This window comes from Sminthopsis crassicaudata, chromosome 2 (genome assembly GCF_048593235.1).
Source record: "Sminthopsis crassicaudata isolate SCR6 chromosome 2, ASM4859323v1, whole genome shotgun sequence".
Lineage (NCBI taxonomy): Eukaryota > Metazoa > Chordata > Mammalia > Dasyuromorphia > Dasyuridae > Sminthopsis > Sminthopsis crassicaudata.
In genome coordinates this window covers 614,804,287-614,818,181 of record NC_133618.1, presented here as the reverse complement: position 1 = coordinate 614,818,181, position 13,895 = coordinate 614,804,287, and the positions used below count along the sequence as shown (strand labels likewise).

Below are 13,895 nucleotides of genomic sequence, written 5' to 3'. Positions count from 1 at the left end.
TATTGTTCCTATCTGATTTTAATGAGTCATGTATTAGGAAAAACATAAATATATATAAACAAGTGGAGTTTTCCAAGTCAATATGGAGATTGACAATACAGAGATCCTTATGAACTATTTAGTGGTCTCATTTCTATTTGAGTTTGAGGCCATTCCATGAGAACACCAGTTGCAGGGAAGGTGATGCTTTGCATTAGTCAAGGCAGCTCCTCACTAAGAGTTCCCTTAATTTAAATTACTGTGGCTAATTAAGTCACAGTGCCAGTTCCTTTTTTCCTACATGTTTATGAGATTTTTTATCTCACTCCTTTTTCCAATCCTTTCTCCACACACCCACCTTCTGGATACACAAGTCTGACTTATGCAAAAACCATAAGTGCTACCTGTTGTTTAAAAAACAAACAAACAAACAAACTGATAAAACTGTATCCTACTTAGCCAGGCATTTAAGACCCCTCCACAATCTACTGTTTCTTTTATAGGCTTACTTTGCACAGCCACATTCCAGGAAACCTGACTAAGGACTCTCTAGAAAGAAGAAATAGAATTAGAAAATAATGCAAGCTTTGTTCAGAGGCATTATATGGCCAAGATAGGAGACCAGTTATTCAGGTATCTTCCAGAACTCTCTTTCCAAAGGAAAACAAAAGATCATTTGATTCACTTGTTTATTGACAATGCAGACCTCAAAAGGTGGAGGAAGCAATCAGCGGAAATGTTATTCTATACAGATTCTCAAATTGATCACTAGGAAATAAAGAGGAGGAATGTGACAAAGATTAGCATTTGATATAGATAAAAACAAAGTCAAACAGAGACTGACATGTTTTTTAGGTTCAGAAACCAATTTATCTGAAAAGGCTTTCAAAGTTTAACCTGAGTCAATCATGTGATATGGCAGCTGAAAAAGCAAATGCCATCTTTTTACTTTTACTGCCTCTATTAAAAGAGGTATATCATCTAGATTGTGGCTGCTGCTGTTTGTTCATTGCTCTCCAAGAGGACCTTGACATCACAGAAGCAATACCATAGTTTGCAAGCAAACTGTATTTAAGAGTAGGTTGTGCAAGGTCACCTGCCTCACTTTCTCCTCCAGAGGGACATCCTGCTGCTTTTTGCCTTTTCAGAATGCACTATAATAATGTGTTCAGTGCCATGTTCTACAAAGTACATTGATGAGATGGAGGGTATTCAGAATAGGAAAACCAGAATAGTGAAAGGTCTTGAGATGATGCTACTTATGATCAACCAATGGACCTGGGATTGTTTAGCCTGAAGTACAGATGATGCAGAAGGGGAACATAAGGATGCCCTTCAAGGGTGACAACTACTACCACATAGGTGAGGAATTGTACACAGGTTCTTTTGAGACTAGAAGCCAGAACTTCAGAGTTGTGAGAAAAAGTAGAAAGTAAGTAAATTTCACCTTGAATTTAAAAGTTTTCTAATAATTACCATAATAAAATGGAATGGAGTCCCCAGGCAGCAAGGGTGGTCTCCAAACAAAGCCTGAAGGACCACAAGGATTCTTGTCCAAATATTGGGTGGATCTTTTCCATTCTGATGTTTTGCATATCATTGATCAAACCAAACCATGCTTCTCAAATGTCATTCTGTACTCTTCCAGTTCTGTGCATTTATGCCAAGAACCCACAGCATAGAAAACACAGAGAACCAGTGTCACCAACCTGCTGCCATTATTATTTATCTATCTACCTTGTCTCTTTGCCAAGGAATATAGGATTCTATAGAGATAATTTTTGTTTATCAGTCCATTGCATACCCAATGGCATGCCACAAAGTCTCAAGCCATATTGCTTTTTAAATTTAAAAAAAAAAGACTTCATTTTTTTCATTCTACTTTACTTCCTGACTAAATAAGGTCATAATTCAGAGGATTTAAAGATAATGGAGCTTTGGAATTATCTTATCTAACTATTTCATTTTTATACATGAGGAAACACAGATGTTAAGTGACTTAAACAAGCTGTCTTTAAGGGAAAAAAAATAAACTTATTTTTCTTTGCACATCTCTATCACACCCCAATGTTATTTAGTTTGTTGGATAAGTAAACAATGAGATGTAGTTAGTGTTTCAGACGGCAGTGCCAGCTTGTGGCACATTCTCAGGACTGGAAGTTAGGACACATAAGTCAAAATAGGCCATTTTTCTATGTGTCCATCCTAGTTGTCATCAGTTTCCTCATCAGTCAAATGGGAACAATACCTATGTATTTCTTCTTTCACAGAGTTGTTGTGAAGATAAAATTATATCTGGGAATACAAAAAGGGCATGAAAGACAATATGAATCAACTAATTAATTAATCAACCAATTGGTGAAAAATGATATCATTATGATCTCAGACTTTCATTGGTATCTGCAGCCTGACTACTTATGCTGCCATTAAGAGTACACTTGTTAAGCTGATTTCACACCAGCAGGGGGCCTCAGGTACGCATCTTTCCTCCCTGATTGTAGACTATGAGGTCATAGATGCTCAGAGGTCACTCCTATTAAAAATCAGCCACTGGGAGGACTATGATGTCCTGTGAGTGGGAGGCCACTCACAGGCTAATAAAATTCAACCTAGTCAAAAGTTTAGAAATAGCAAAACTAAGGGCAGAATGTCCTAACCTAGCCAGTCAGGGGTCTCTAAGACTTGATCTTAATGAAAAATTGTCATACTTTCTTCCCCCATATGTTATGCATATAACAATAACAATGATGATGATGGTGATGAAAATTAATAATAGTTTCTAGTATTTATATAGAAAAGTGCTTTACTTATAGTATCTCATCATTTGATGCTTATATTAACTTAATCTGAAAACGCTATATTGTCATACATGGACTGGCGTACATTTTGTAGATTTCACTGATGTTATGCTACAAGTATTCAAAACAATATCCTAGAATCACGTATACCATATCCAGATGCAAAATAAGAATCCAATTACAAATAATATTGCATTCATGTGTAATTCAAGGCAAAGATCAATGATACTGAGCACTCTTCCATATTTCTCCTTTCCTCCATCTCCCTTATAGTAGCATTATATTCACAGTAGATCATCGGTATTATGGGAGATGAAACCTGTGATTTCATTAGGATAGGGAACTCCCAGGTGAGAAAATTCATTCCACCAGTGCATGTCAGCATCTTCTCTGAAATTTATCGCCCTAAAGATTGCCTGGCTCTGAAATTTCAACCATCCAGGGTCAGAGCCAGTCAGTGTGTGTCAGATGCAGGACTGGGATTCAGATCTTCCTGGAAACCAGATGCAATTTACGTATTTTCACATATGCAGAGTTCAGCAATCCTTTTATCTCTCATCTGTTTAAATGAATTTCATAAAACTGGGAACTGGGTTCCCATTCATAGGTTTCCTTACACATCTGCAGGTTAGCATATATGTGTGATCACATCCCCAACAGAACAGCTATGGTCTAATCAGAACAAGGACTAAAATGACCAAGATGGCTTCTATATGATTTTATCCAGCCAAATGTACCTACATCTCATTCTTCACATTTAAGAAAATAAAATTAATCCCCAAATGTAGTCATTAAAAAGATCGAAGTAACAATTATTGAGTTACATTTTTTAAAAATATTTTCTGCATTTAATTATTGGTTCTGTTATGAGAGGATTTAGATAAGTTGATAATGCTGGCTTTATGTAATTTATTTTTACTAGGCAATTATGGGCTGCATTATATCCTGGCAGCAAGGTATTGTGGGGCATCTTATTAAGCATAGAGCCAGTAAACACTGATGAACAATTTTGCTGAACTAGGCACGCAATTTAGAAAGCAATAATACACAAATCCAATTTAGGACACAATTGATACAGCAGCACGTCAGCACATGTAACTATCATAGCCCACAAATTAAATTGGGATAGCCCTTTTTGCAACAGCACAGGCCAAGATTAAATATACTTCCCCCCCTGAATTTAACAACTTGCTGACCACAAACATAAATACGGATGTGTGTGCATGAGGATACATAGTTGTTTCTAAGTGTGTGTTTTTAAACCACCTAACAGGTAACAAGTGGGAAAAGAACCTGGCTTTGTGTCGAGAGTTGGACATCAACATTTCTTTGACAGGGAAATCAAGTAAATCTAATCCAGCCATCACAGCACTGGCGGTCTCCAGGTAACTTGGGGCTCATTACTTTGTAATTCCAGCAGAGGGCGTCTATGTTAGCTCTGGGATGGCAAGTAACTTTTATCTTCCGATGATCATGTCATCCACACAAATCCTAGGAGAGCCCACTCCTACCCACAAAGGAGTACAGATTTAACTCTAGAATTAGACTGAAGTCATTTAGTTCAATCTGCTCACTATTATAGGGGAAAAACTGAGTGACTTGGCTAAAATCACAAGTAGAATAAGCATCAGAAGTGGGAAGGATTTGAATTCCATTCTTCTAAGTGGTCTTTTCATTGTATTGACCCATTTCCTATGGTCTTGTATGTCTTATGTTTCTTGCTAAGCATGTTTGAGCTTGTTGATTTCAAGAAGGCCATTTAGTTTTTTTAAAATTCACATGCATATATATTATTTACATTTATATACATATATTCATATGCATATATTCACACATTTTGTTCCTTTTTTATATCACAGTCAATTCCCAGTGATCATACACACACACACACACACACACACACACACACACACACACACCCAAACAAACTAACACACTAACCATTTTGGACTGTATATGCTTCAATCTGCAAATTATATAGATATATCTATATCTATATCTATATCTATATAGAGATACAGAGAAATGGGATTCCCATTCTTCTTTTGAGAAGGTCTTTTATTTATCTTGCTATTGAGTTGTTAAAGACTATTTTGGGATGAACTTCTTTGATTTTTTTCATAATTCTTATAGATTTAATGAATGGGAAGATAATGTGGAGAGAAGGATAAAAGACTAAGAAAAAATAAGGGGGGGGGAATTATTTTGTGAATCAATGGTTCCATCTCTCACTATTCCTCCAAAGAAAGGTAGAAATCACTATTCCATGTGACCCAGCTCTCTTTGTCATCATTTTCTAAAACTACCCTTTTGAATGAATCCGGTCTTGATCACTTTATATCACTGAAATTTTTAAATGCTCCACTGAGAGGTGTGAGACTATTATTGGCTAAATCACCTTTTATTATATATTTAAATTACCTAGTGTTAGGTTCTTACTAAGTGCTTATGAGATAATGAGATGATGGGTTCTTACTAAGTGCTAAGTCGGTACTTAACAATTCTCTAGTTCCGTCCTTTACTGAGAATTTTACTTCTGTGAACTTCTGGGGAGAAGCTTGCATGTTTAAGAGGAGCAAGGTCATTGGTTGAAATAATTTTTCCTAGAAGTCCCCGAGTTATTCCATGCCCATTCTCTAGGAAGATAAAAGATGGTGGCACTTGAGAGATTGGGAGTCTTGCCTGGGCCAGACCTGAGGCAGCTCTCTGGAGGGAGACAAAAGAGTCTCTACACTAGGTCAGAATTGGCGTCAGTTAATGACAGCAGATCTCCTCCCAGAGGTTCCAAGGAGTAAAACTCCTCCTAAAGGCCGGAACTAGAGAATTGTTAAGTACCGACTTAGCACTTAGTAAGAACCTAAAATCTCATTATCTCATTAACACTTAGTAAGAACCTAACAACCTAGTATGTATTGTGAAAGAGTATGAGAATCATTGTCCAATTTAGTTGTGTTGGGATATGGCAAGTAACTTTGTTCTTTTTGTGTACTTATAACAAGCAAAGAAAGACCTTCAAAGACTTAACTATCTACAAATCAATAATCTTTTCTTTTCTTTCCAAGAAATCAGTCTAAACTCCTTGTTGGTGATGAGCGAGGAAGAATATTCTGCTGGTCCAGAGATGGGTAGGAAAGTATACTGAGCATGTAGGACTATTGGATGAAAAATTGGATACTTCTGGAAATGCAGTCCAGGATTACAACATGCATTGTTTCAAGAGACTAAAACAAAACCAATGGAAATCCCAGTTGTATATAATGCATGAATTCCAAGAGAAAAGATATTCATATTAACTCTCTTTAATACTTGAAGAAAACTATACCAGGAATATGAAGATGACATGAAATCTATTGTTTTTCCCAATGTAATACCAAACTGTTTATGATGCTCTATCACTATGATGTATATCCTCTATGGAGGGAAAAATGGAATGTGAGTGTGTAAATGTGGAATCATTTTTGTGTTATGGAATGGAACCTATAGTTTATTGGAATCCAGAATATGCATCTGGATTGCCCATAAATTATATGACTTCTGTAATAGGGTTTTTCCTAATAAATAAAATTGTTGCTTTCTGAAAACTGGTAGTAAAATGTTGTTTTTATTAACATTTCCCTCAAAATGAAGGAAGTGCATTAAGATGGATCTCAGTTGGTTTGTAGTATCTTATGATTTCCAATCCAAATGAACCTGCTGTAAGTTTAATAGAGGCAAGAAAGTCCTGAGGAACAAACAAGTCTGTCCTTCCTTTGGTCATCTTTGCCAACACTGTCTTGTCCCCTCCCTACTATCCACCTCTGTCCCCAGGGCTTTCCTTCTGAAAGAAAAACCTGGGACAAGTTCACCTATGTCTATGAATCACCTGAATGAAACATTGAATGAATGGGGGAAAGGCATTTATTAAGTGCTTACTATGTGCAAAACATTGTACCAAGCACTAGGGATATTATATAGGAAAGTCAATCACTCTCTGCTCTCAAGTAGTTTATTAAGTGGGAAAAGGGGGATATTTGTGAGTAAAGGAGTAGAAAAAGAAAAAAGTGAAAGATTTGGCAACTAGTTGGATGTATGGGATGAGCAAAGAGAAGAGAAAAAAGATAAAGCTGAAATTGTAAACCTGGGTGGTTGGAAGAATACTAGAGAACCTGGGTGACTGGAAGAATACTAGAGCCCTCAGCACTAATGGAGAAGTTGAGAAAAGGAAATGAGTCAATTTGTGGAGGTGATCTGAAGCCATGGAAACAGATAATAAGGATGTATTAAAGTCTGTGAAATATTTTACATATGTCATTTTATTTCATCTTCACAAGAAAATTATAGATGAAGAAACTGAGGCTGAGAGGGATTAAGGGACTTTCCCTTAACAAGCAAGTATCTAAGGCAGGATTTGAACTCAGATCTTCTTGGATACAAGTCCAGGATTCTATGCACTGCACCACTTTGCTACCTGGTTGAGGTCAGGACAGAGCCTGGATGACAATGGAGGGAATCCACATATTTCATGGGCAAATGCAAGGAGGGGTCAGATAGGAAGTGAATCCAAGAAAAGAGTGGAAGAAATATCATGGTCCCCATTTTTACAGATCAGGTTCAATTTTTGAATCTAATGAAAGCTGCTGAAATATATATACACACATATATACATACAGTATATACTGTATGTACATATGTTTTAAATATATACATATATGTGCATGTATATATGTTTACATACATGCACATACATGTCCGTATAAGTACACAAACATATGTATTTGTGTGCATGTATATATAAATATATGCACATTGGTAAATAGAACACATACACACACACAGAGTATTGCAACACTGGAAAATTGAAAGAGAAGCAGGTCAACTTAAAAATTCCCCTTGCACCAATTATTGGTGAGCACAATAGCTAAATAGTAAGGCAAATAACCAGATTACTTTAGCAGCTTGCATGCAGAAATGGGTCATGAAAAACTGGTCTCCCTCTCCCTTCAGAATGCTTGCCTTTTTATCTCAAGAGGTTTGGAAAAACAATGATGAGGGGGTGGGGGAGGAAACTGTTTTTCTTCTACATAGATATCACTGACTTTATCTGTGTTGAATATAAAGGGTCTTCTTACTTGAGAAGACAGTAAAAGGGACTTGAGGAATACCTTTTGCTTCCCCCAAAATCAGAATAATAATAATAATGATAATGATGGTAACTATCATTTATATATTACTTACTATGTGCAAGGCATAGTGTTAAGAATGAGAGAGAAGTTCCTATGCAGTGGGAGGAAACAATCCAAAAAACAACCTAGAAAGAACAGGATTTCAATGGGAAGAGTAGAATCAGAACCAAAAGTCCTGAGAATAGAGAGAAGAATGATAATGGAAGAAGAGGACTAAGGGAAGATTTTAGTCTCTCATCACCTCTTTCCTGAACTATTTCAATAGCTTTCATCTGCTTAATTCAAAACTCTTCCTTATCCCAATCTATCCTCTATGCAGTGACCAAATCATTTTTCTGAAGTGTAAAGCAGATCATATCATCTCAAATTCAACAGCAGAATCCATGGAAAAAATAAAAAGAAAATCCTAGAAAATTACAATTCACAAGAATAGTGAAGGATGTAGCCACGAGACCATTTCCCATATAGCAACTGCCTTGCACCCATCACCCTATTCTATTTTTGTTGAGTTGTGAATTCAGAACTATTTATATTTAGTCAATCAGTCAATCAACAAGCATTCTTAATTACCTTCCAGGTGTTAGGCCCTATGCTAAACTCTGCGGATAAAAGACACAAGTGACAAATTCCTGCCTTCAAAGCTTGCAGAATAACTGGGGACGCTACAGTTACATAAATAAATATATACAAAACAACTACAAGATGATTTGGAGAGGGGAAAGATAGGAGTAGCTGAGGGTGGCAAGAGGGAAGGAAATTTAAGAAAAGTCTCACCTAGGCGGTGATGTTTAAAATGATCTTAAGGAAACTAGGAATTTGAAGACGCGGAGGTAGGTGGTGGTGTGCAAAAGCCAGCTCCAACCAACAGGATTTTAGGGGCGAAAATAAGCCAGGTTGTTACCCATCTGTTCTGTGCTCCTCATCGTACCAGAAAAATCAGTTTCCAAGCTTGCGGGCAAGTCCTTTCAGAAAAGGCCAATTGACCTCAGATACTTACTAGCTGGGCAAAGTTATTTAACCCTTGTCAAACGACAAAAAAACCACAAGGACAACCACAAAAACCGATTTAATTAACTGACTCCTAATTGAGTCGCCTCTCTTCAACCCCTGCCGGGTGCAGCTCAGCTCCCCCTCCTGCTTGTACAGAGATAAACCAGGCTCTGCCCTCAAAGACCTTGCATTCAAAAACAGGAATCAAATCTATTTCACGGGGTGAGTAGCCTAGTTTTTTCCCCTACACTACGTTAAAGGGCAAGAGCAATTAACCAGGTTGGTTATTGTTTGTTTGTTTTTTGGAGAGGGTTACCTGACTCGCCCAGGGTCACACAGCTACTAAGTGTCGGAGATTATACCCTGCGCCACCCTAGCCGCTCTAACCAAAATGTTTAAAGTGTCGGGTACTAAGGAGGGACACAAAAATAAAAATGAGCTCCTGCAGCGACGGCGCCTGAGGTTGGCGAGACCTCGGAACTGGGGTACCAGCCGAGAAAGTAGCGGCTGCCCAGGTAACGGTACCTCTATCTTGCCTGCCTTACAGACTCCGTTTCTCGTTGGTCACGGCCTCCGCCACTCAAGGCAATCCCGGATGTGCGTCATTTTCGACCTCGCCCCTAAAAGACCAATCTCAACTTCTGGGTGTAGTAGAATTAGAGCCGCCTCTTCCCTCCCAATCATTCTAGTTCCTGTACATCCGACCAATCATAAAGTGGTTCTTCATAGAAGACCCGCCTCCTCCCACTGTAGCGAATCCGTCGCCAGAAAATTAAAAAAAAAAATATTTAAGGCCGAACTACGTTTCCCATAAGGCATTTCACCGCGGTGCGCAGTTTGGCAGTGAAGTCCCGCGGGAGTCCTCGCTGCTGCCCGCTGCCATTCCCCTGGAAGCCCCACAGCAATACTTGACTTCCTCGTCATGGCCCCCACCATCCAGACTCAGGCTCAGCGGGAAGACGGTCACCGAGCCAGCTCCCATCGGACTGTGCAAGAGAGGTCGGGCGTAGTCTGTCGGGTCAAGTACTGTAACAGTCTCCCGGACATCCCGTTCGATCCCAAGTTCATCACGTATCCCTTTGACCAGAACAGGTTCGTCCAGTATAAGGCGACGTCCCTGGAGAAGCAGCACCGGCACGACCTGCTCACGGAGCCGGACCTGGGCGTCACCATCGACCTCATTAACCCGGACACCTACCGCGTGGATGCCAGCGTGCCGCTAGACCCGGCGGATGAAAAGTTACTGGAAGAGGAGATCCAGGCCCCCACCAGTTCCCGGAGATCCCAGCAGCATGCCAAGGTGGTGCCCTGGATGAGGAAGACGGAGTACATCTCCACCGAGTTCAACCGGTACGGCGTGTCCAACGAGAAGCCCGAGGTCAAGATCGGGGTGTCGGTGAAGCAGCAGTTCACGGAGGAGGAGATCTACAAGGACCGCGACAGCCAGATCTCGGCCATCGAGAAGACCTTCGAGGACGCCCAGAAGTCCATTTCCCAGCACTACAGCAAGCCCAGGGTGACCCCCGTGGAGGTGATGCCCGTCTTCCCGGACTTCAAGATGTGGATCAATCCGTGCGCCCAAGTGATCTTCGACTCAGATCCAGCCCCCAAGGACACCAGTGGCTCCGCAGCCCTGGAGATGATGTCGCAAGCCATGATCCGGGGGATGATGGACGAGGAGGGCAACCAGTTCGTGGCCTATTTTCTGCCCGTGGAAGAGACCATGAGGAAGCGGAAGCGGGACCAGGAAGAGAAGATGGACTACGCTCCCGACGATATCTATGATTATAAGATTGCCAGGGAGTACAACTGGAATGTGAAGAACAAGGCTAGCAAAGGCTATGAAGAAAACTACTTCTTTATCTTTCGAGAAGGCGATGGCGTCTACTACAACGAGTTGGAAACCAGAGTCCGCCTCAGTAAGCGCAGGGCCAAAGCGGGAGTGCAGTCCGGCACCAATGCTTTACTGGTGGTCAAACACCGCAACATGAATGAGAAGGAGCTGGAAGCCCAGGAAGCTCGGAAAGCGCAGCTGGAGAACCATGAGCCGGAAGAGGAGGAGGAAGAGGAGATGGAGAAAGAGGCCCCAGACTCAGATGAAGAACAGGAAAAAGGTAGTGGAAGTGAAAAGGAAGGGAGTGAGGAGGAGGAGGAAGAGGAGCTCTCTGGAAGTGAGAGTGACCAGGAAGAGGAAGAGAAGGAGGAGAGTGAGAAGAGTGGAAGCGGGGAGGACAAAGCGGAGGAGGAGAGCAGTGAGGATGAGGCCCGAGCAGCCCGAGACAAGGAGGAGATCTTTGGAAGCGATGCTGACTCAGAGGATGACGAAGAGGAGGAGGATGGGGGAGGTCCCGCCAAGGACAGTGGCGAGGACGAAGACGACAGTGGCAGTGATAGAGAGAATGGGCAGCGCAGCCCCAGTCCCTCCTTTCTCAGTGCTAGTGACCACTCAGCCCAAGAGGATGGCAGTGATGTGGGCAGTTCTGATTCCAGTGAGGAAGTCAGTGACAGTGACTGAGGCTCAGAGACCCATTGCAAACCACCAAAATGGCCAGGAGGGACTGAGCTTCTCCAGCTCTGACACCATTCTCAGAACAAAAGGAAAATACTTATCCCCCCCCCCCTTAATTTTTTGTTCTCAATAAAGGCTATATGTTTACAAGTTTAAAAAAAACCAAAAAATGAAAATGAGAGTCCCTGCCTTCTAAAAGCTATTGGGGGAGATGATATGGGTGCATACTGTCAGAGAGATTCCTAAACAATAAAACATGTATATAAATATATACAAAATAAACACAAGGTAATAGGGGGTGGAGGAGAGGAATTGCTAAGAGCTGGGGAGATTAGTCAAAGGTATGAAAAAAGATAAAAAGATGGCATAAGACAAGAAGGTTATTGAGGTTGGAGGGAAATTAAAATACAAAAAACATGAAGGGGAATAATATGATAAGGCTGGACAGGCAGATTGGAAATTGATTATGGAGAGCCTTGGATACTAGGCTTAGGGATTTCTATTTTATTTCACAGGCAGTGGAACACCATTGGGGGATTCTTGGTAGAGGTCTAATGTGAGCAACATCTTGGTCATTCAGTGGTTAAAAAAAAAAAAAAAAAAAAAAAGAGAGACTTGAAGGAGGAAGCCCAATGAAAGATCATTGAGATCTATTCAGCTAGCACTGAGATGCTTCCCTAAAATGATTGCAGTGTGACAGGGAAAAGAATTATAAATATAAAAGCTTATAGAAGAAATCAGGCTGAGAAATTTATAATATGCAGAGTAAGGAAGAGGGGAAAAAGAAAATAACTCTTGAGTTTATGGGCCTAAATGGCTGGGATGATGGAGATAACCTCAACATTAATTGGTGGGGGATGCAAGTTTAGAGAGGAGAAGATGAGGAATTTTGTGTTAGACATACTGAAGTACCAATGGACATCCAAATAGAGCTATCCAGCAGACATTTAGAAAATCGGGGATGGAACCCTCCAGAAAGGAATTATTCTAAATTTAATGCCAGTTAAGAGGATATTTTCCCAGTGCCTTACCTCTCCATCCAAAACAAAAAAAAAAATAAAATAAAATAAAAAACTGGAAGAAAAAAAAAATCTCTTTAAATTTTTGATCACATTGAGATTTTGCCAAGTGTAATTCTTGGGATTAAGTCACTCTAAGGCTAAAATGCAAATTTAATCCAATTTACTCTTTGACCCTTGGCATGTCATCTCAACTTATTCTTTTCTAAAATGGGTGCCCAGGACTGTATGACCCAGGACAAATCACAGAACCTTTCAAGGACTCAGTTTTCCCATAGATAAAATGAAGAGGTTAGATGCCATTAAATTTGAACTGGTTCCTTTCTCTGTAGAATAGTGTGGGTATCAACAAAAATTTGTCATCAGTGGTTCCTGAAAGATTTGTCAGACAGTGAACTCAACTCTAGTCACAGCTTCATTTTATCTCATCTCTGTAGAAAAAAAGAATGGGGGTTGGACTATAGATTTGGAAGTCATCTACATAAAGATATCAAAATTACGTTGGAGTAGATGAGATTGCTAAGGGATGGAATTTAGAAAAGGGGGGAGAGGCAAGAAATAAATCTTAAAGGAACAAAGGGTGGGTGAAAGATGAGAAGCCAGCAATGGAAACAGAAGAGTATTCAGAAAGATAGGAGAAATTTGCAAATACAATATCATAGATGCTAATAGTTTGCCAAGGAGAAGTTAGTCAATAGTTACATATTCTGCATAGACACCAAGGAGGAAAGAGAAATATTTAAAGAGACCATGTTAAAGACAGTTACCAGTGAGTGTGGAGAAAGTTACTGCAATATAGTTGTGGTATTTGTCCTTCATGCTCAAAGAAGACCAATGACATTATGAAGGTGATGTCTTGACTTGCTTAATACAAGATAAGGTTTTATATTAACCGTCTTTACCATGTTATCTGAGAGTAGTAGTAGTAGTAGTAGTAGCTGCTCTTTGGGGACCCAACCTACCAAATTCAAGCAGAAGTTGGGGAATGCTACTATTTCTCTTCTGACTTTTTCTTCTCCTTTCTCTTCACTTCTTAACAAAAGTGGTTCACTTCTTGATGAGAGTAAAACTCTGCTTGATCTGAATGAGCCCTGTAAAATTATGTCACCAAAAAAAACTCTCCTTTGATCTATAAACTCAAATGGTCTTGCATCCTCTGGAGCAAGATAAGCTTTCTTGGGGGAAGTCACAACCCCCAGCAAGATTTCACATCCACCTGAAACTGGGTCTTCAGAAAATGACTCTTTGAAGATCACTTCTCTCTTGAGAATGATATGTCCACCAAGAGAATCCTTCTTTGTGTTTCTTTAACAATAAAACTTTTTTTTACCATAGCCTTTGGGTTTAGTGAATTCCTTTGCCCAAACCTGCAGTTTGGAGAACATGGAACCTCACCCATTCCTGCCTAACCTCTTCTTCGGTATCCTCATCCCTCATC

General features: G+C 40.0%; 1 protein-coding gene and 1 pseudogene across 1 annotated transcript in view; both read left to right on the top strand.

Moving 5' to 3' along the window:
* WDFY4 (WDFY family member 4) overlaps positions 1-6,358 on the top strand; it is a gene marked incomplete in the record, with an annotated part of 362,592 nt that extends 356,234 nt beyond the window's left edge. The window contains 2 exon segments of the mRNA XM_074296119.1: positions 4,051-4,162; positions 5,840-6,358. Of these exon segments, the coding sequence (XP_074152220.1) occupies positions 4,051-4,162; positions 5,840-5,906 (179 nt within the window).
* A 3,385-nt stretch (positions 6,359-9,743) lies between these two features.
* LOC141558641 (RNA polymerase II-associated factor 1 homolog pseudogene) lies at positions 9,744-12,477 on the top strand (annotated as a pseudogene).
* The last annotated feature ends 1,418 nt before the right edge of the window (positions 12,478-13,895 follow it).